The sequence below is a fragment of the Puma concolor genome, chromosome E1, assembly GCF_028749965.1.
Source record: "Puma concolor isolate L17-30 chromosome E1, mPumCon1.1.hap2, whole genome shotgun sequence".
In the NCBI taxonomy this organism is placed as follows: domain Eukaryota; kingdom Metazoa; phylum Chordata; class Mammalia; order Carnivora; family Felidae; genus Puma; species Puma concolor.
In genome coordinates, this window is record NC_141680.1 from 41,385,256 (window position 1) to 41,408,532 (window position 23,277).

The following is a 23,277-nucleotide window of genomic DNA, read 5'->3' on the forward strand; positions in this document are numbered from 1 at the left end:
AATCCCAGGAACTGTGAGATCATGACCTGAGCCGAGGTTCAGAGTCAGATGCTTAACTGACTGAGCCACCCAGGTGCCCCTATGTCATTTAATTCTCACAATAGCCCTATGTGGTTGGTATTGAAGTTATCCTTTGTTTTACAGATAAGGGAAACTGAGGCATAGAGAGGATAAACAAGTTGCCCAAGGTCAGCAGCGGGTTAGTAATGGAGTTGGGATCTGAAGCAAGGCTGTCTGGCTCCAGAGCCTGTGTTCTTAATCACTGTATACTTATCCACAATCTCTCCATTATTGATTATTATGTTTTTCAAGAGAAAATAATGCAATTTAGTTTATTTCAGCCAATCTTTGTTGAGCTCCTCCAGTTTGCCTGGCACTGAGCTAGAAGATTTGGGGGACTCAAGGATGGTCAGGACACAGGTGTACTTTCAAGTATTTTAAATTAAAAAAATTTTTTTTCATGTTTATTTATTTTTGAGAGAGACAGAGACAGAATGCAAGTGGGTTAGGGGCAGAGAGAAAGGGAGACACAGAATCCGAAGCAGGCTCTAGGCTCTGAGCTGTCAGCACAGAGTCTGACGCGGGGCCCAAACTCATGAGCTGTGAGATCATGACCTGAACCAAAGTTGGACGCTCAACCGACTGAGCCACCCAGGTGCACCTCAAGTATTTTCGATTCTACTGGGGTTTGTTGGGTACACAGGACTTGAACACAAGGCAGAGTAGGAAAGTCGTTCCAGCCGTAGTGAATAGTTGCAATAAATGCACAGACTGGAAAAGAACTAATTGTCATTATGAAGCAGTGAATAGTGTACTGTGTCTAGAAAACAATCATGTGAGATAAAAGCTAGACGGAGAGTCTTGACTCCCAGGCTGAGGAGTTTGAACTTGAGTAGGTAGACCATTGAGAGCCACCAGTCTGTTTTTCTAAAGCAGAGAAATTACTTCATTAATCCCCTCATCTGTAAAATACCACATTGATAGAATGTTTAAGGAATAAATTAAATAACACGTTAAAAATGTTTAACACAGTGTCTGGAACATAGCGAGTGCTCAATAAATGGTTCTAAGTAAATGGTAGTTATTATTAAGTAAGCTAAGGGAAGGTGGAGTTCCTTTTCCATTGTTTATAGGTGTTCTTTTTATCTAGCAATGCAGTGAACTAGGGGTAAATCCAGGAATATAGCTTTCCACTCTCTCGAGCTCTGAAAAGTCTTCTGCCTGTTCATAGGCTTCACTATACCTTTGCAACCAGTAGGGGCTCCACCTCTACAAAGTAAGGACTGGTGGATTTCAGCCTTGCTTTGCCAGAACCCTGTGAGGCTATTGGGAAGCAGTGTCTGTTTCTCTAGTACCTTCTTCCATGTTGCAATTTTGTGGAGGTAGTCACAACAAACCCTCAGTAAGATTTATTACTTAGAGGAGAATTGAAGCCAATCTCTGTCACTTTGAATGTGGATTTCTCCATTCTGCATTTCTTATTAATATCTATGGCTTATGTGAAATTCATGTTGAAATTCAGCTTGAAATTTTAGCTGGAGAATCAAGATGTACTAGGACAGCTTATTGATCATAGTTGGTCAGCATTCCTCACTGGGAATTTGGCTTCTTGATCAGTAGGGAAAAAGTATGTGAAGAAAGAAAAGAACAGAAAGGAAAGGAGCATCATCATATGTGGGGGAAAAATTCCCATAAACATTAAGAGCATTCTGATTTTTTAGAGTGCAGATGAGTTGGATAAAAAAGGACCAATTATCCAAATGGAGTCAAATATCACCCTGGACATCCCTCTTACTAGTTTTTCTCAGCTTTATCCCCCATTCTTGTGCATCTGGGTATTATTAGCCTCTTAATAGTCAACAGGGTTTTGTGTTTCTAAAGATGTACAATTGAATGCAGAGGAGAAAGAGAAAAAAATTGTTTATTATTATTTTTTTACATGCCAGGTATATTGCTGTTGACAAACATACTTGATACAGGGACACTGAGATATTAGAACCCCCATTTGAAAGATAAGATAAAAGTGGGTAGATTTGGGGTTTTCATCTTAGGTCTTCTGATTCCTTTTCTCATCCTACTCTCTGTTTCTTCCTATAGTTCAAAATATCTTTAGAGCGATTGAATTGTACGTTCTATACTCAAATGCAGTGAAACCAGATACTTTTTTGGCTTAGTGTTAAGTGTTACTTCCAGCCTCAGTCCGTGGTCCACACTAATTTCTATGCCTAACCTTTGTGTGCTTCTCTCTCATTTTTGTCTCGTCTGTTCAATAAAACATTAGGTGTTGGAGTGAAGTTTCAAAATAGTAACCTCAGAGTTTCCTGAATTCTATTTTTAGGATTCATTATATTCTCGCCACCACACCTCCTGGGGGAGAACCATGAAATCCTCCTGCTTCATGATCTTCTTGGCTATTACTCTAGATACACCTCTGTCATTTTGAGTTGTCAAACTCTCATGGTTCATGACGTCAGTGGCTCAAAAAATCCCGAGTTCCTTCACTTAGTTATCCCGCAATATTATAAATCTACTAGGATCTTTTTTGATTTTTTTTTTTCAACGTTTATTTATTTTTGGGACAGAGAGAGACAGAGCATGAACGGGGGAGGGGCAGAGAGAGAGGGAGACACAGAATCGGAAACAGGCTCCAGGCTCTGAGCCATCAGCCCAGAGCCTGACGCGGGGCTCGAACTCACGGACCGCAAGATCGTGACCTGGCTGAAGTCGGACGCTTAACCGACTGCACCACCCAGGCGCCCCAACTAGGATCTTTTTTGTCCAGGTCTACAGGTCTCTTCATTTGAACAAAGAATACTATCTTATATTATCATATCGATATTATTTAATTCTGCCTCCATTTAGATCAAGATTCCTCCCATCTTTTTGGGAAAAGATTTAGTTTGTCTCTTCCACCTAAGATACATACCATATTGAAATATTGAGAGACCAAAAGTCTTGACATTTTTTAATATTAGCCTAGTAAAAGCCAGGATTTTTTATTTTGGGGTCATGCAGTATATCAGTTGTTTCTCTGTCATGTATTTGTAATGCAGGAATCAAGAAGAGGAAAAAGGAATGTGCTTAGAAATGGATAGCCCCAATGTGAACAAATATTTGGTGCTTTGGATTAGTCTCTCTGAACCTCACAAGAACAATTTTACTTAACTCTCAAATCCACAGTCTCACCTAAGGCTTTCATGCTTCGATTGAAATGATGATTCAACATTCTCTGCCTTGAAGTTTCTCAAAATCCTTTTGTATCCTTGGGCTTTTAAAACTAAATTTGCCTATTAGCGTTTAATAGAATAGTCATGATGGAAAGCAGGTTTCTCAAGTCAGAGTTATGGCTTTAGGAATAAGTCAGTAGTAATTAACAAAGGGCCATCTACTGTCAGGTACCCAAGGCACAGCCCACTTTGCATGGAAGCTTTTTAATAGAAATGATACAGATTTCTTAACTACAGACCTAAACGGTGCTGAGTAATCTTTCTAGTTCCTCAGTCAGATTCTGTCAGGCCTATAATGTTGTAATTCTCTGGCTGCCACCTCCTAAGCTCAGAGACTAAATTTTTCCTGTAGTCAGCTCCTATGATTAACCAAGGTAAGTGGAACATCTGAACAAATGGTTCAGTAAACTGAATTTTTAAAGGCAATAAGAGAACAGCAGTAAGAGGCCCTTGAAGAACCATACCCATTATGTGAATCAAGTGAATGTTGTATGGAGAATTTTAAACTCAGTTGATAGGTAACTAACAGGGTAAAAAGGGATACTGAGATACTACAAATGTAGGAACTGCAGAAAACCCTGGGAAAGATAGTTTCTTTCAAAGGAAGAGGGAGCGGGGCGCCTGGGTGGCTCAGTTGGTTAAGCAGCCGACTTTGGCTCAGGTCATGATCTCGCGGTCCGTGAGTTCGAACCCCGCGTCGGGCTCTGTGCTGACAGCTCAGAGCCTGGAGCCTGTTTCGGATTCTGTGTCTCCCTCTCTCTGACCCTCCCCTGTTCATGCTCTGTCTCTCCCTGTCTCAAAAATAAATAAAACGTTAAAAAAAAAATTAAAAAAAAAACAAAAAAAAAAAAAACAAAGGAAGAGGGAGGGGATTAACATTTAGAAATTTAGAGAAGGGGTTTGTCCTATAGAACCCAAACTCAGATGTTGTAGGAAAACTGTCTGGCTGGTGACTCTGAGTGGGGTGTGCAATAAAGCAGGTTCTACACATGTTGAGAAAGCTGCACACTGAAGTTAGGTGCGTCTCTGGAAAGGATCTGCAGCTGCTGGAGTGAGCAGGTGTTAACTGGGAGAGGATCCTGGGAAGTGCTGGCATACAGGAAGTCCCAATTAAGTGGAAGGAAGCAAAATGGAAGGAAGGAGCCAGTGCCTCCTTCCTCTTCAGCTTTGCAGTTTTCCTTTGTCACCCCCTAGTGGCAAAGCCAGACAGAGTGGTTTGCAGAGGGTCCCAAAGCTGACCACAGGAGGGAGGGTGTGAAGTTGGGACAGTAACTTAACAGTCTGCCACAGAGGAGCTTACTCTGAAAGCCCACGGCTTCCCAAACAGGCATCTTTAAACCAGCTCCTCCCCACATCCTTTCCAGTTCCTTAATATCATTGTCTCTTCACGAGTTTTGGAGTCACACTTATGAGCTGTGACTACAAGCAAGTTAACTTTCTTTATTTGTAAAAAACAAACAAAACAAAACTATTGAGATAGGATTGACATACAAAAGTCTGTTCATATTTAATATAAATAACTTGATGAGTTTGGAGATAAGTATATATACGCATGAAATAGTTACCACAATCAATGCCATAAACTCCAAAAATTTCCTCTTTTTTTTTTTTTTTTTTTTTTTTGGTGATAGGAACACTTGATACGTATTTTTCTAGCAAATTTTTAAGTATACAATGCAGTATTAACTATAGACACCATGGTACACAGTAGATCTCTAAGACTTATTCATCTTGCATAATTGAAGCTTTGTACCCTTTGGCCATCACGTCCTTATATCCCTTCCCCCCCCCCCCCCAGCCTCAGGTAACCACCATTCTACTCTCTGCTTCTATCAATTGACTATTTTAGATTCCTCATATAAGTGGTGTCATGTAGGATCTGTTCTGTGTATGGCCTATTTATTTTAGCATAATGTCCTCCAGGTTTATCTATATTGTTGTAAATAGCATGAATTCCTTCTTTCTTAAAGCTGAATAATATTTCATTGTATGTAAATACCACATTTTCTTTATCCATCACCCATCGTTGGACCCTTGTTTTGCTTCCATGTCTTGTCTATTGTGGATAATGCTGTAGTGAACATGGGAGTGCCCGTATCTCTTTGAGATCCTGATTCCAGTTCGTTTTGATGAGGGAGTGTAAGGCAAGCTGACAGGCCACAAACACCGCTGTCCCCCCCCCCCCCCCCCACCACCACCAGGTGGGATATGTGTGATATTCCTCCAGCATTCCTGGCTGCCCAAGAACAAAGGAAAGGGGAAAAACAAATGGTGGTTAACTGATAAGAGATCATAGTCTTGCAGGACTTAAGTCTCCATCACCCCTCCACTGTGATGTGGGAACAAAGGCAGAAGGAAATGGCAGATAGAACTCAATTTCCTTATAATCTGCAGCCCATTGACAAACACTTGAGGCTGGCACAGTAAAATGTTTCTCCCTAACTCCCTACTGTCTTAATGCTAATGCTTTGCTAGAGGAAAAACAACCTTAGCTTGACAATAGCTAGGCCTCCACTATCCCGGGAGTCTTCTTTAGCATATGAAAATCTCACTAGAAAACTTCCCCTGGACTTTACCTCCCCTAACCCCATAGTATATAAACAATCTCTTCTCTTGGTTCTGGGGCCAGCTCTTCCGGCTCACAGGTCCTGTTGCCATGCTTCAATAAAATCACCTTTTTGTACCAAAGATATCTTCAAGAATTCTTTCTTGGCCTTTAGCTCCAGACCCCATGAAATGAACTGTCACCCCCCAAAAAGCCTCTTTTAGATTTAATTTACTCATTCCACGAAACTAAGATAACTATTTCACAGAACTGATGGGATATTAAATGAAATTGAGTTCATTTTAAGTTTATTTAGTCTGGGTACAGCATATGGCATTAAACAAGGGAAGGAGAAAGGAGAAGGAAAATAAATAAGGAAGAAAATACACAGTTTCTGTAATCATTCCAATTGATCACAAGGCCGTAGTTGATATTTATGACTCACTTCCTCCACTACCCATTTCATGTTTTCTTTATGCTCAATCAGGACCTCAGATGGGGTTTTTTACTTTGTGGGGGTGATTTAAATCTTCATGTCTGAGAAGTCTTGAATCCATAGTGGTCTTGTGTTTTTCAGTTTGTCAGTAGATGGGTTATAGTAGCACACAAATATAGTATAGATTGACTTCAAAACCTCAAGGAGCCCGCCAACTGTTGTGCTTTTCCTAGCTGAAGATAGTTCAAAGGACAGCAATGTTTCTTTTGCCTTAGAAAGGAGATCTCAACATGTTCTAGACAATTTGACTCCAAGAAATTTCACTGAGGTGATGACCTCCTTCATTTTTGTGGGGTTTACCTCCTACCCTGAGGTTCACATATGTTTACTTAGACATCTAAAGTACTTGCTACTTCCTATTCATCAGAAACAATTAGCAGTGTAGTGAATTGATACGATGATGGGTGAATGTCAAGATGATTAAGATCTCTTCTGAGTGTATTATGACAGAAAGCAGGAGAGTTGACACAGCCCAGAAGCAATACTTGTAAAGTTACTGTTAGTCATACCAGTTAAAAGCAAACTACTTCTGATTGTCCTTGCAAACTGATATGGAGAAAAAGGTATTTTCATATCAAAAGCTGCATACTTCCAGTTGCCAGGGGCTATGTTGATTTGTTCCATTAAAGATACTCCATCCCTTGAAGCTTGGGTGGCTCAGTCTGTTAAGCATGCCTCTTGATTTCAGCTGTGGTCAGGATTCCTTGGTTTGTGAGATCACATCAGGCTCTGTGCTGGGCGTGGAGCCTAAGATTCTTTCTCCCTTTGTCCTTGCCTTGCTTGCTTGGGCTCTCTCTCTCTCTCTCTCTCTTAAAAACGAAAAAAGATACTCTATATGCTCCATCTGGAATGTCAGCTCCAATTGGGACCATTTACCAAAATTATTCAAAATAATAGTAGATAATTACTTTGTTATACTCTTAAGATTTTTCTGCTTTTTCTGCAGGACAAAGAAGTAAGTGGGGAGATGCTAGGTATCACCACCAGGCTGTATGCAAGTCTTTGAAAATGGCACTCATTTTCACAACTCACTAGGGATATAGTATCTTTTTTCCCTTGTAATGAGGGGAATTTCCAGTGGCTTCTACTTGGCTCTTCCTACCATGGGAGTTTTATTCCTTAAGCCAGAGTGTGAATGTGGGGGTTATGCCGGTTGTCAAACAGATTATTCCAGTTGGGGAATTGATCTCTGGACCTACTGGGTCCACTGTGATTTAAATGTGTGGTAAAATGCCAGCTGTGACTGGGCCACCATAAGCCACCACTTTCATTGGTGTACTGGAGTGACATCTTGGGTCTTCAGGAATTAGTGTCAACACAGTGTCTGATAATCCATGTGGTAGGCAGAATTTGGGGACCCATGACCTCTGAGCCCTGGCGTCATGTCCATGAATATATTATGTTTGGGGACCAAAGGGACTTTGCAGATATAATTAAGGTTACTAATGAGTTGACTCTAAAATATGGAGAATGTCCTGGACTATCCAGGTGGACTGAAAGACAGTAACCTAACACCTGACACAAAGAGGAACTTAATCTGACTTCCACAGCTTCCAAAGTAGCCATTTTTAAACCTGCAGAAACTTGTTGCACCTCCTTCATGTCTAGTTCATTAATTTCATTCTCTATGAGTTTTGAACTCAGATTTGGGCTCAGATTTGGGTTTCAGGGTTTTTTTGTTTGTTTGTTTGTTTTGTTTTGTTTTGTTTTTGTTTACTTACAAGAATATGTGACTTAAGGGACACTTGGGTGGCTCAGTTGGTTAAGCGTCCGGCTCTTGATTTTGGTTCAGGTCATGATCTTGCAGTTTGTGGGACGGAGCCCTGCATCAGGCTCTGTGCTGAATGTGCAGAGCCTGCTTGGGATTCTCCCTCTCCCTCTCTTTCTGCCCCACTCATGCTAACGCTCTTTCTGTCTCTCTCAAAATAAATGATTAAACTTAAAAAAAAGAAAAAAAAGAATATGTGACTTAAGCAAGCTATTTAGCTTCATTTAGACTTACTTTCCTCATCTATAAGCCAGGATAACAATATCCATTTCAAGGATTAATGTAAGTGTTAAATGAAAAATAAAGCATGCATGGAGTATAATTAGCATGCGACACAGTGTGTGGTACTAAACGAGGTCATACTGGTTCTCGTCTCTTTTATGTGTGTCTTACCCATCATTCTTCCCCCTTTTCTTTTCTGCCTCTTGTCCCTACTCTTTTTCATTGTGTCTTCTGTCTTTTCTCTTCTATTTCGTACTTTTCCTTTCCTTTTCATTCTTTTCTCCATCATTTATTACCATAACCAATCACCATCCCCCCCACACTCCCGCCAGCCTGATTTTGTTCTTTACTTTTTGTTATTCATCTACTCATAGTTATGGTCAGTGAACCTCAATTAAAAATGCTCCCCACTTTTGCTCTAGAATTTGCAGTCCATGTGCTTTTCCTGTCACTGAACTGCTTCTACATCTCCAATCCTCTTAGGTGTCATATATAGAAAGTTTTCCATTTTTGAGACCTCACTGCAGTCTATTGCATAGTGTAGTGGTTAGGAATATTGTCGGTTTCCAGTTTTGCAAAAGCCAACAAGTAATGGCTTGATCAAAGGACTTATTCTTCTCATAGGTAGGCAGCTGCTAGCAATGGTTCAGAGACTCGGCCGTGTCAGGACCAGTGTTCCTTGAGTTCTCTTGGGATTCTGTAGCTCTAGGAATCCTGTCTGTATTTAAAGTGAAAAGAACAGTCACAGTGAGGAGGAAGTAGAAGCACCAGCAGTGTGTGTCCCTTTTATCAATAAAAGAAATCTTTCTCAAAAGTCCTTAACTGGCTTCTACTTACATTTCACAGGCTAGTCTTGTGTCTCTCTATAACTTTTATTTATTTTTTTAATTCATAAGCTTATTATTTTAGTGTCAGACTACAGGCATCTGTGGGGCGTAGTAGGTCAGACACTTTGGCAATATTGTAATGTCTCTATGGTTTTGCCTTTTTTAGAACGTTATGTAATTGGGATAATATAGTACGTAGCCTTTTCAAATTGGCTTCTTTCATTTAGTAATATGCATTTAAGATTCTTCCATGTCTTTTTGTGGTTTGATAAATCGTTTCTTTTTATCACAGGATAGTATTCCATTGTATAGATATAATATAGTTTGTTTTTCCATTCCCCTATTGAAGGATATCTTTGCAGCTTCCAGTTTTTGGCAGTTAGGAATAAAACTGCTGTAAACATTGATGTGCAGGTTTTTGTGTGGACATAAGTTTTCATCTTTGGATAAATACATGGGAACATGATTGGTGAATTGTACGGTAAGCCTATGTTTAGCTTGGTAAGAAATAGCCCAGCTGTCTTTCAAAGTGGCCCTACCATTTAGCTTTCCCACCAGCAGTGACAATTCTTGTTGCTCTGTTAACATTTCCCAGCATTTGGTATTGTCATTGCTTTGGATTTAGCCACTCTAATAGGTGTGCACATTGGACCTTTTTTACTCTTTTCCTTCCATTTAGAATGACCTTTAAGGCCTCAAAGATTACCTCCCTTGTGAAACTTTCCCAGATGCTGCCCCCAACATGGTCCCTGCTGGTCCCAAATGATCTTTTCCTTTTTGAAATCCTGTTTCTGGCTCTTTTGTCTTCTTCTTTGTAGTCTACATAACCAAGATACTACTTTCCACAGCAGTGGCCATCTAAAGCCTCTCCAAAATTTCTGAGAGTTCCTGAGGTATTACTTACTTGTAGGTCCCCCTGCTCTGAGTTCTGGGTTGTCTCCAACTCCTTTGAGTCAACCCAGACATAAAACTCAGCTCTTTCCTTGGTGTTCACAGGAAAGTTGACCTACTCTAACAGGGATTGTATGAGTTTAGTAACTTAATGGGGATGAAACATGGAGTAATACTCATGACTTCCTTACTGGGTCTCTCCTCTGTTCTTTCATCTCCTCACTCCCTTTCTGGAATAAAAAAAGAATTCTTCTCTCTGTCTCATTTGTAATTATTTAACATCCTTGTTTCTCAGCACCCATTGTAAGTTGGACTACCAAGGCTTATTGGCCACAAAAGCATCCCCCTAAGACAGGGAGATTTTTTTTTTCTACCAACTACTAAGAGAACGCAGTTTATTTGTTATATTGTTTGTAGCTATTTTCACACATATACTTTTTATTTCTGGATAGTAAAGTCCTCAGGGATAAGAATTAAGTCTTCATCTTCCTGATCTCCATAGTTCCTCCATACACTTTATATGACTTCAGTTTCTTTTAAAAAGAAACAAATGTACTTCTTTGAAGGAGGCATTAACACATTATCACATTTTATTTACAAGTAGAAACACAGACTATGGTTTGTTTGCCCAGTTATAATATTTATTAAGAAATGACAGAAAACACTATATCACAGATGTAAATGAAATAGCCAACAGGCAAGATCCTTATGACTCCCCCCCCTCTCAAATAGGGATGAAATCAGATGTTGAAATATGAAAAAGTCTAGCCTACTTCTTAGAAGCTGAATGTTGGGTGAAGGCCTTCCATTCTCTCTGGTGACATCTGAGGAAAGTCATGTGGCTGTACCCTGGTGCCTTTGATGTTAGAAAAAAATGTTATTAAATGTAGCAAAAAGTAGATTATAAGGCAGGGAAGAATTAGACTTGTGGGTAGTTCTAAAGGATTAATTCCACAATATGTCAGTTATTTTAGACCCTGAAGAAAAATCAGAAATAGTATATCCAAAGCATTTTGATAATCAGCTGGTATGTTTGCAGCATTTCTGTGTCCGTAGTGGGGAATCAATGTATTCAGTGGAGAATCAATGTATTCATTGCAGAATGATATCAGGTAGAGCCCATATACTTGGCAGCCCCCATTACAAAAACCCAAGTGGAAGTCGTAGAACTTGTGGTGGTCCAGGGGTGGTTGAGGAGATACACTGTTCAGAGATACTGTGTCCTGGGCAACTGGAAATCAACAACCTGGTTTTTTAACAGGTGGGCTCACAGCAGGTGGGCTGGCAGCAGCTGGGCTGGCAGCAGTAGCAGCAGCAGGCAGGGCGGCAGCAGGACTGTCCACAGTAGGACGGGCGGCAGCAGGAGGCCTGGGCGTGGTGCAGCTGGCAGCAGGTGGGGGGTATGCAGCTCACCACACAGCAGGGGGGCAGGCAGGTGTCCTCCACGCGGCAGTCAGGGCGGCACCACCTGACGCGGCAGCTTACGGCTCCGCAGCCACCCTCCTGGCCGCCACCAGTGCCACAGCCGGTCCCGCAGCAGCTGTTCTGGCAGCAGCTGGGCTGGCAGCAGCTGTTCTGGCAGCAGCTGGGCTGGCAGCAGCTGGGCTGGCAGCAGCTGGTCTGGCAGCAGCTGGGCTGGCAGCAGCTGTCCTGGCAGCAGTTGGGCTGGCAGCAGCTGGAGCCACAGTTCCCGCTGGTGGAGCAGGTGGGAAATCCACAGAAGCTAGTGGAGCAGCAGGCCATGGTGTCAGGAGCTGGGCTGAGAGTTGGGTTGCTTAGAGGTGTTTTGGTGGTAAGGTCTATGTCAGGCCTTTTATATATTTGAGCCAGCTTCTATTTATAAAAATGTTAACATATCTTCCTTGTTTTTGTTTTAAATTTGTTCCTCATTGGACCTCTGATTGGCTTACATTGAAATACTTATGACCTATTATGAGCAGCAGTTTAGAAATTGGTTTGTTTTGTAGTTTCATTTGGACTGCTCGTATTGGTCCTTTGCTCTTTGGAATACATTTGTGGTTTTCCATGTTCAAAGAGTCCTTCCATTTTAGCCCTTGCCAACGCCCTCATTTTGTAGAGGTGGTTATTCCACGTGACGTTTTGTCCATATCTCTAAGATAATTGTGCTCTTAGTTTAAACTATTATTTTTTTCTTCTGACTATATAGACTGAATTCTTTTGCATTTAGGATATCAGAACATCCACTGAACTGAAAAGAGTACTCTTTGTGTATAATTCAAAGCTTCCTACTGGGGTACCTGGGTGGCTCAGTTGGTTAAGCATCCGACTCTTGATTTCAATTCAGGTCATGATCTCACGATTCGTGAAATCAAACCCCATGTTGGGGCTCTGCACTGACAGTGTGAAGCCTACTTGGGATTCTCTCTCTCTCCCTCTCTCTGCGCCTTCTTGCTTTTGTGTGTGCATGCTCTCTCTGTCTCTGTCTCTCTCTCTCTCAAATAAATAAACATTAAAAAAACTTCAAACTAATTTACTCCAACATAAAGTCAAATGACTACTATAGTTCCTTTGATTTCAATCAATTTGAAATGTGTAACTATTATTCATATTCTAGGCCAGAAATCTTTTCTTGTGAACAAGTGACGTAGTATATATAAAGATAGCAGAGTGCTAAGCGTCAGGTAGGACTTTAATAAATGCTTACTAAATCTGATTTTGAATGGGTGGAGTAAAAGACATGATTCATGGATGCATGTACCACTTATAAATGATTTAATAGAACTTTCAAGCTGTAGTGCCTCTCGTGGAGGAGTCCTTATTATTGTCAAAAGACATTAGGAAGTGCTGAAATATTTTTCTGTGTTTAATAGTTGAACCAAGTCTCAGGGAAAAACATCTGGGAGTTGTGACATTTTGAAGGACATTCTTCCTTGAAACGCATAATCTTGTGTTTGATCTATCATTGCTACCAATTAAATGATAGAGGTAAGTGCTGGCAGCTTATAAAAAACTTGGAAAATATTTTTCTTAAAGTATCCTATATTTTGTCCTATTGTATTTTGTATTGCACTGAAATAATAAGGAGTTAAAAAATTAAAAGATTTTTTTTTTTTTTTTTGCTCTAGATTTGTCTTAAGTTTCCAAGAGAACATCTTTCAAATTGGGTTGCAAAGTACAACCTAAATAGTTGTTTGAGATTTCTAATACATGTGTCTGACAAACGATGTTGGTAGAACTCACGGGGTATCTCCCAGGCTGTTTGTTCTATCCTTGTTTAGGTCAGAGATACACTTTCTATGTACTTCCAGTAAAGTGTTGGGAGTTGAAACTTGGAGGGCAATTTGGAGACCAGTGGGAAGAATATAATAGCCTAAGACATAGGAATTAAGCCTAAATGCTCTTGGAAAACAGTATCTAATAGATAGTATCTGGTAGATACTTTACAATCTATTTAATAAGTAATATAATCTCTAGATATTAGCTACACATGAAGGAGAACATCTAGTATATAAACTGGAAGGGGATTAAAATGGTAGAGCTACATGTAGGTAGAAATCCCATAGATTTGATCAACCTGAAAATTTTAGCCAAAAGTTGCTTTACTGGTTTAGACCTAATTATTACAGGTTAGAGCATTTAACTATTTGAATAACTGTAAAGATTATTTAATGCATGGAGCATTTTGTTAACTGATGGATTCAAGCATAGTGTAATTAGTATTCAGCTGTCTGGTTTAGACCTCATGTGTATGCTTTAGGATTATTATAAAAATGCAAATCCACTCTCCTTGAATTCCAGCTAAAGATGGACAAGCTTAGAGGTAGAAGAAAGAAAATAACCCAGTTTGCTTTACACATTTAAACATTTTATTTGAAATTAACAGGGGATATTCAAGGAGAAAGCCGGTCTAAAACGTGGGGATCAAGAGATAGGGAGGAGACCAGAGATGTCACTGAAATGAAGTGACCCTGGAGCCTTCTCAAGCAAGGCAGGATATCTAGATACTCTGATTGATACATGTTTTCAGTGTGCTAATTCAGCACATCCAAGAGGGTCCTGACTAAACTCATTTCTGAGCGGCTTGGAAACATCATGGTACTTAGCATGGGAGTAAAATTGAACACTTCTTCTGAGATCAGAGCGGTTTGCTTAGTTTCCCCTTTCATTCTTAATCAGCAACCCTGCTTTTAACAGGTGGACTGGCAGGAGGTGGGCTCACAGCAGGTGGGCTGGCAGCAGCTGGGCTGGCAGCAGTAGCAGCAGCAGGCAGGGCGGCAGCAGGACTGTCCACAGTAGGACGGGCGGCAGCAGGAGGCCTGGGCGTGGTGCAGCTGGCAGCAGGTGGGGGGTATGCAGCTCACCACACAGCAGGGGGGCAGGCAGGTGTCCTCCACGCGGCAGTCAGGGCGGCACCACCTGACGCGGCAGCTCACGGCTCCGCAGCCACCCTCCTGGCCGCCACCAGTGCCACAGCCGGTCCCGCAGCAGCTGTTCTGGCAGCAGCTGGGCTGGCAGCAGCTGGTCTGGCAGCAGCTGGGCTGGCAGCAGCTGGGCTGGCAGCAGCTGGTCTGGCAGCAGCTGGGCTGGCAGCAGCTGTCCTGGCAGCAGTTGGGCTGGCAGCAGCTGGAGCCACAGTTCCCGCTGGTGGAGCAGGTGGGAAATCCACAGAAGCTAGTGGAGCAGCAGGCCATGGTGTCAGGAGCTGGGCTGAGAGTTGGGTTGCTAAGAGAAGTTTTTGAGTTTTGACTGCACCTTCTACTTCTGGCCTTTTATATCTATCCTAGAGCTGCATATTGTCCTAGCATTCAGCATTGTTCCTTGATACCCTTTGCAAAGTCAGTCTCTGATTGGCTGATACCTGAGTTGTTTAGAAAGTTATAAATAGCATTTCAATAGCCTGCTTGGTGATTATTCAATTAAGTCCTATATTGTTTCTTCTTTGCCCTCTGGATCAAGTGAATGCTTTTTATGGAAGCCAATCAGAGCAGCACCTCTTTATGCAAATCGTATGACAGACTAGACTGGGCCACTCCTGGCTTGCTTCGTCATACCTGCCCTTTGTTAACCTTTAGACGGTTTATCTAAACTGAGCATTTTCTTCCTAAGTGGTCCCTAAATTAAGGATCAGGACTTCATAAAAGAAAATTTGTTCAGATTTCGAATGACTAACATTAGAGTCATCAAAACATTAATCAACATCCAAAAGAACTATGCCTTTCTAGGATCTGTTTGTGCAAGTTATAGGATACTGAGAGCTCTAACCAATATTTTTGCCTTCCACCAACCATGTACATATTCCCAACTGAAACTGTTTTTTTAAAAATTTTTTTTAATCTTTATTTATTTTTGAGAGAGAGAGAGAGACAGAGCATGAGCAGGGGAGGGGCAGAGAGAGAGGGAGACACAGAATCTGAAGCAGACTCCAGGCTCTGAGCTGTCAACACAGAGCCCGACATGAGGCTCAAACTCACGGACTGTGAGATCATGACCTGATCCAAAGTTGGACACCTAACTGACTGAGCCACCCAGGTGCCCTCACAGCTGAAACTGTTAAGACTTTTGCCGGTAGATGGTTTTTATGACTCTACTAAATGAAAAATATATGCTAGTAATGAATACACCTTTTAACAAGTCAAACAGTACACAGACATATAAACAAATTTAATAATTTTCCTGTTTTCCCCCAAACACCCATCCCCTCCAAAACTAGTACTTCAGAAATAATCAATATTAACAATTTGGTATATATTCTTTTTTTTTTTTTTTTTTTTTTAACGTTTATTTATTTTTGGGACAGAGAGAGACAGAGCATGAATGGGGGAGGGGCAGAGAGAGAGGGAGACACAGAATTGGAAACAGGCTCCAGGCTCTGAGCCATCAGCCCAGAGCCCGACGCGGGGCTCGAACTCCTGGACCGCGAGATCGTGACCTGGCTGAAGTCGGATGCTTAACCGACTGCGCCACCCAGGCGCCCCTGGTATATATTCTTTAATACCTTTCTTCCTGCTTTTGCAGACATAAACCAGCATATACATAAGTAAAAGTAAAATGTAAATAAAAAGTAAAAGTTGGGATCTATACATACTTATTTTTAAAAATTTTTAATTGTAATAAAATACACATAAAATTTGCCATCTTAATCATTTTTAAGTGCACAGTTCACTAGTGTGAAGAGCATTCACACTGGTGTGTAATCAATCTCCAGAATTCTTATCTTGTAAAACTGAAGCTCTATATCCATTAAGGAGCAACTTTTCCATTCTCTCCTTCCTAAGCCTTTGTAACCTCCTTTCCACTTTTTGTATTGATGAATTTGACCAACCTAGATGCCTCATATAAGTGGAATCATCCAGTATGTCTTTTTAATTCATGGTTTATTTCACTTAGCATAATGTCTTCAAGATTCATCCATGCTATCAATGTATCAGAATGTTTTTCCTTTTTAAGGCTGAATAATATTCTGTTGTATGTATACACCACAGTTTGTTTATGTATTTGTCCATCAGTGAACACTTGGGTTGCTTCCAACCTTTTGGCTATTGTGATTAATGTTGCCATGAACACGGATGTAGAAATATCTTTTCAAGATACTACTCTCACTTCTTTTGGGTAGATACCTAGAAGTGGAATTGCTGGATCACATGGCAGTTCTATTTTTAGTTTTTTGAGTACCTGCCATACTGTTTCCCATAGCGGCTGCACCATTTTACATTTCTACCAACAGTGCACAAGGGTTCCAATTTCTTCACATCCTTGCCAACACTTTTTGGGTTTTTTGAGAGTAGACATTCTAGTGGGTATGACATGGTATGTCCTTGTGATTTTGATTTGTATTTTTGTAATGATTAGTGAGATGGAACATCTTTCATATGCTTGTTGGACATTTGTATATCTTTTTTTTTTAAAGATTAACTTAATTTTTTTTCTTTAAAGTTTAGTTATTTATTTTTGAGAGAGAGAGAGAGAGAGAGAGTGTGTATGTGATTGGGGGAGGGGCATAGAGAGAGAGAGAGGGAGAGAGAGAGAGAATCCCAAGCAGGCTCCACACTGTCAGTGCGGAATCTGACTCGGGGCTCAAACTACACAAACCATGAGATCATGACCTGAGCCAAAATCAGGAGTCAGATGCTTAACCCACCGAGCCATCCAGGTGCCCCCATTTGTATATCTTCTTTGAAGAAATGTCCATTCGTGTACTTGCCCAATTTATAATTGTTTTTGAGTTGTAGAAGTTCTTCATATAGTCTAGATAATTTGCTTCTTATTAGATATATGATTTGCAAATGTTGCTCCCATTCTATAGATTGAATTTTCATTTTGTTCATTGATCCTTTAACGCACAGAAGTTTTTAATTTTGATGTAGTTCAGTTTATCCACTTTTTTACTTTTGTATGCTTTTTGTGTCATATCCAAGAAATCACTGACAAATTCAATGTCATGAAGCTTTCCTCCTGTGTTTCCTTCTAAGAGTTTTATAGTTTTAGTTCTTACTTTAGGTTTTTTTTTTATCCATCTTCAGTTAATTTTTGTATATGGTATAATGTAAGGATCTACCTTCATTCTTTTGCATGTGGATACCCAGTTTTCCAAGCACCATGTTTTGAAAAGACTGCCCTTCCCTTTTAATGGTCTTGACACCCTTATTGAAAATTATTTGACCATATTTGTAAAGGTTTCTCTCTGGGCTGTCTCTTATATTCCATTTGTCCATATGACTGCCTTTATGCCAGTATCATACTGTTTTGATTACTATAGCTTTGTAATATAGTTTGAAATCAGGAAATGTGTTGTCTCTAGCTTTGTTCCTTTTTCTCAAGATTGATTTGGCTATTCTGAGTCTTTTGTGGTTCCACACAAATTTTAGGAGTTTTTTTTTTTTCCTCTTTCTGTGAAAAATAATCTTGATAAGGATTGCATTGAATCTGTAGATTGCTTTGAGTAGTATGGGCATTTTAACAGTATTAATTCTCCTCATTCATGAGCATGTAATACCTTTCCACTTACTTGTGTCTTCTTTAACTCTTTCATCAGTGACTTCTAGTGTTTGGTACACAGATCTTTCATCTCCTTGGTTAAATTTATTCCTAACTATTTTATTCTTTTTTGATGCTATTGTAAATGGGATTGTTTTCTTAATTTCTCTTTGTGGTATATTGTTGTTAGTGTGTAGAAATGCAACTGGTTTGGTGTATTGATTTTGTGTCCTGCAACCTCCAACTGTACTGGTTTTGTTGACAGGTTCTAACTGTTTTTTTCTTATTGTATTTTTGGGGGTAAGGTGGAGTCTTTAGGATTTTCTATGTATCATATCATGTCATCTGCAAGTAGAGACAATTTTATTTTTTTCTTTCTTATTTGGATGCCTTTTATTTCTTGTCTAATTTCTCTAGCTAGGACTTTTAGTACTACGATAAATAGAATAGGTAAAAGTGGGCACCCTTCTCTTTTTCCTGATCTTAGAAGAAAAGCTTTCAGTCTTTTATCACTGAGTATTAGGTTAGTGTGGGCTTTCATATATGGCTTTTATTAGGCTGACATAGTGTCCTTTTATTCCTAGTTTGTTGAGTATTTTTGTTTTTGTTGAAAGAGTGTTGAATTTCATCAAATTCTTTTTCTCCATCTATCAACCATGTGTTTTCCCTTCTTTATTCTGTTATGCAGTGTATTACATTCAGTGATTTCTGCATGTTGAACCATCCGTGCATTCTAGGATAAAATCCCACTAGGTCACGGTGTATAATCCTTTTAATGTGCTGTTGTATTCTGTTTGATACTATTTGAGGAATCTTGCATCAATATTCATCACAGATATTGGTCTCTAGTTTTCTCCTCTTGTAGTGTCTTTGGCTTTGGTATCAGAGTAATGCTAGACTCACAGAGTAAGTTTGGAAGTATTCCTTTCCCTTTAATTTGTTGGAAGAGTTGGAGGATGATTGTTTTTAACTTTTCTTTAAATGTTCGGTAGAATTCACCAGTGAAACGTCTGGTACTGGGATTTTATTTGTTGGGAGGTTTTTTGTTACTAATTCAGTCTCCTTGCTGGTTATAGATCTGTTCAGATTTTTCTATTTCTTCATGATTTGGTTTGAATAGGTTATGTGATTTTAGGAATTTATTCATTTTATCTAAGTCATCTAATTTTTTGCCCTATCCCATACCTATTAGTCATTCTTTTAAATAGCTATGCAGTTTTCCAGAGTGTGATCATACCACACTATATTCAATCATACCCTATTGATATATCCTCAGTTGTTTTTAGTTTGTGCTTTTGAATTAAAAAAAGAGAGAATTTCAAGCTAGAGAATTTAAAGGAATCCAGCTTTTGGTGATTATGGGTGGGTCACATGATACAGCGATCTGAGCCCTTAACTGAGAACTAAATTAAGCTAATTAAACTAAATAAGCTTCTCAAACTGGTTCTGCCATTATGTGATTCTGCAACTTCAAAAAAGTGACTTACTCTCTCTGAACATTGGTTTATTCATCTGTAAAATGAGATGATCTTTCAGACACCTCCAGGGCTAAAATTGTGGAATTGCTTTCCCCGCTCATTCATTCCTTAAGGGTATGATCTACCATGTCTAATTCACCTTGGAATCCTATGTAGTGCTTTCTGCACCATCTTCAACATAGGCACTCAGGAAATGCTGTCGAATAAAGGAAGGAAGGAATGATTGGCTGTGTATGGTACTGATAAACAGCCAAATTTGCATCTTACCCAAGTCACATGTCATTTATTTTATACTTTTTTTCTCAGCAGGAGCTCTTAGGTAGTGATACCTGAAAGTGGTCAGAAGTTAAAATTGAAGGAAAAAGAGGACAAAACATGTTGCCATTTCTATTCTATTCAAGGGTGTCTTCTGGGTTTGATCAGGTCTCTAGAAGATATGTCGGGGAAATTGATTCCTTGCTTACATGTTATCCTTTATTCATGCTTTCTAATTTCTTGATTTTCTTTAACCCTTGCATGAATAAAGTGTTATAATTTTAACCCAAGTAATATTTTTAATAAAAAGGAGTATCTTCAGCTCCCTCCAGTTCTAAGTCCAAGAAACCACAAATTAATCCTGAGCCTTGTCCAAAAACTACCAAGATTTATAAAACATTTCCTGATGCTTGTGTTTAAATATGTATAAATTCATTGTTATGTATATACATCCATTGTGTATTATGTATGAGTGCATGTGTATGCATAATAAATGTATTTCTAAGTGAAAATTTTAAACCAAAGTAGATATGTTATTATCCTCACTTTCAATTTAGAAACTGAGATGGAAATTAGAGTAAAGTTCTCCATCTGACCAAAAGCGAATTTCCTCAGAGAGGCTTTCCCAATGTGTGGTTCTCTTGCTTTATTAGGCAAGACTACATGTGAATGGAAGAGTGTAATATATTAGCATATGTTACCATGGTTTGAAGATTGCCTGAAAGAGCATTCCTCTAAGAGACTTGAAAAAAAAAAAATACATCATATCTGGCTTTGGATTCAGAGTTCCTGACTGACTGCTATACTTTTCTGGTTGTGAAAGCTCTTTGTGAGGTCAGGATATGGAAATAGAGCTTGTGCCACTGCTGAGGCCCTGTATGACTGCCTTTGCTGTACTTTTTATGGCATTAACCTTTAGTAGATCTAATCAAATTTCCTAGCATGATATAAGAAAAGCAGTGTGGGATATCAAAAACAGATTAAAATCTTTTGTGACTTTCTATGAAATACATATCATGAATAAACTCAATAAAGAAAAAAAGAGATATTTGCTGCACCAAATAGATATAGTTTAATAGACCTTGGTATATTATTCCCCTTTCATAAAAAGTGCAGTTTGCAGGATGGTGGAGTATAGGAGGTGAACATATCTGAGGACAGATGGTTCTTCCGTGGCATTGGTGGCAGAATCACAGAGAGTAGATTCAAATGTGTCCTGAAAGCAAATTGGTTGTCCCATTTCTTGAGTCAAATTTGTATTTTGGCAGCCTCACTGGGAGAGATCAAAGTCTTTCCAGAATTGAATGGAATCAGATAGATCTGTGAGGCCTAAATAGCCCCCACCACAAAAAACAAATAACAGTTCAAGAATTTGTTAGTGGTCCAGGCGTGGTGGAGGAAATAGTTAGCTCATGAATTGATTTGGAAGTTGAAACTTCAAGTTGAAAATCAGCAACCTTGCTTTTAACAGGTGGGCTCACAGCAGGTGGGCTGGCAGCAGCTGGGCTGGCAGCAGTAGCAGCAGCAGGCAGGGCGGCAGCAGGACTGTCCACAGTAGGACGGGCGGCAGCAGGAGGCCTGGGCGTGGTGCAGCTGGCAGCAGGTGGGGGGTATGCAGCTCACCACACAGCAGGGGGGCAGGCAGGTGTCCTCCACGCGGCAGTCAGGGCGGCACCACCTGACGCGGCAGCTCACGGCTCCGCAGCCACCCTCCTGGCCGCCACCAGTGCCACAGCCGGTCCCGCAGCAGCTGTTCTGGCAGCAGCTGGGCTGGCAGCAGCTGGGCTGGCAGCAGCTGTTCTGGCAGCAGCTGGGCTGGCAGCAGCTGGGCTGGCAGCAGCTGTCCTGGCAGCAGCTGGGCTGGCAGCAGCTGGAGCCACAGTTCCCGCTGGTGGAGCAGGTGGGAAATCCACAGAAGCTAGTGGAGCAGCAGGCCATGGTGTCAGGAGCTGGGCTGAGAGTTGGGTTGCTAAGAGAAGTTTTTTGTGTTTTGCTGGTCACTTCCACGTTGGGCCTTTTATAGGCCTTGGCCAGCTATTATTTACATAATTCTCAAAATGCCTTCCTTGTTTGTATATAAATAATCTGTCTCTGAATAATAATTGCCCTATTCCTGAGTTATTTGTTCAACCTCTGAAAGCCTTTAAAAGTTCATTTTATTGGTCTTCAATTAGGATTCTTTACCACAGTCAGGTAGTCATTGGCGTTCATTGGGTACATAACCCATAATCCCCCATATTTGTTAAAATTTGCTCATTGCCCTAAGAATAATTGATGCCTCACCTTTACAGAGTGTCAGTATTACTCATTGGTGACCCTGATAATGGAGCTCTTGGGTCTCACATGACAGTTTAATTCCCAGCAACATGTCTCCAGTGTCAACTGTTGCCCCTTTATCTTTCTCATCTTCCATTTGACTGTGAAGCAAAGTGATCCAGTTGGCCAGAAAGGGATGCTTTTTGGGGGGGCTGAGAAATGTGGATGAATTGTTACTGATCACAGATTCTGGAGCACGTATGTGCCCAAGTGGTTCTGACTACTTTGCACGTATCATTTCATTTAATTTTCACTGCAATCCTATGGACTCCGCCTATACATCTCCCATCGTCTATGTCAGGAAATTGAGCCTCAAGCAGATTTATGTCTGTTGCTCAGGTTCACACCAACAAGTGGTGAATCTGAAATTTGAACCTATGCCATCTGACTCCAAACTAAACTCTTCAACCACTACAGTCAATACCCTGTTTTCCATGTCAGCAATTGTTCCAGAGAAACTCAAAGGGTAAAGGAAAGATGTAAAAATTTGCCCACTCTTAACTGTTTTTCAGGTCAAGGGAAGAAATGCAGAGCTTAAGGTGAATAATAACACTATTAGAAACTTCTCTGAAAAAAAGTTTTTTTGACTACATAACAAGCTTCAAGAAAATTTTGTGTGCTAAAATGGTTGACCTCCTTGACTTGTGACTTCATTCAATCTTTGATATTAGGATGTCCTATAGATCTAAATGTCCTTAACTGCATAAAAATCACACTCAGTATATTAACACTGGAACATGTGACATACCATAGTACATTAGATCAGCATGCAGTTTACTGTAGACATTAGCAAACTATAATATAGTTTGAATGAGGCAGCAGATGAGGTTGAAGATGAAGGTTTTGTACAGGTACAATGAAAGGTGACCTGGCCTTCATTGAGTATGGACTCTGTTACAGGCAAATGGATATTAAAATGCCACTTACATAGTTTGAACCAGAATACCGGGTGTTAGTTTCTGCTTCTTCAGGAATGACAGTTTTGAGTTTAGACCATAATTCTTCCCAAATCAGAATGAAGGCATTTACAAATCCCACATCAAATTTGAATTCAAAGGTATGTGATTTTTTTACTTCCTCTCCTTAAGCAAGTCTACATCATGGATTCTTCGATTAGCTAATTTTCCCACTGTGGATGTTTGGAGTATGTAGATTTGTCCCCATTATAATCTCAGGAGCTATTTAATTCATATCTAAATTCAGTATCTTTGATACTAAAAGCATTTATCTCCCCTTGCAAAAAATTCAGATATTTGAGGAGTTGAAATACCTACTGACTAGGGCACCAGGGATAGGTAGTGTTATCTGTTGGGTCTC

General features: G+C 40.1%; 2 protein-coding genes and 1 long non-coding RNA gene across 4 annotated transcripts in view; 1 reads left to right on the plus strand and 2 right to left on the minus strand.

Moving 5' to 3' along the window:
* Window positions 1–23,277, plus strand: part of LOC147574350 (uncharacterized) — a 280,815-nt gene that overhangs the window by 195,236 nt on the left and 62,302 nt on the right. The gene's annotated exons all lie outside the window — the stretch shown is intronic.
* LOC147574354 (keratin-associated protein 9-3-like) lies at window positions 10,596–11,775 on the minus strand. The gene has a single exon (XM_086687275.1). The coding sequence runs from the start codon at window positions 11,717–11,719 to the stop codon at window positions 11,231–11,233; it is 489 nt and encodes a 162-aa protein (XP_086543401.1). The 5' UTR covers window positions 11,720–11,775; the 3' UTR covers window positions 10,596–11,230.
* Window positions 10,596–14,691, minus strand: LOC112854125 (keratin-associated protein 1-1-like). Of its 2 annotated transcripts, XM_086687273.1 has the most exons (2): window positions 14,177–14,691; window positions 10,596–11,252 (listed from the first exon to the last, which is right to left on the minus strand). In XM_086687273.1, the coding sequence occupies exons 1-2, from the start codon at window positions 14,626–14,628 to the stop codon at window positions 11,231–11,233; spliced, it is 474 nt and encodes a 157-aa protein (XP_086543399.1). In that variant the 5' UTR covers window positions 14,629–14,691; the 3' UTR covers window positions 10,596–11,230. The 2 variants fall into 2 exon arrangements, with proteins under 2 accessions (XP_086543399.1, XP_086543398.1); XM_086687272.1 differs by lacking the exon at window positions 10,596–11,252 and having other exon boundaries at window positions 13,781–14,688.

Bases quoted from the DNA above. Each gene is read 5' to 3' on its own strand.
- LOC147574354 (XM_086687275.1), bottom strand. From the start codon at position 11,719: ATGGCCTGCTGCTCCACTAGCTTCTGTGGATTTCCCACCTGCTCCACC.
- LOC112854125 (XM_086687272.1), bottom strand. From the start codon at position 14,628: ATGGCCTGCTGCTCCACTAGCTTCTGTGGATTTCCCACCTGCTCCACC.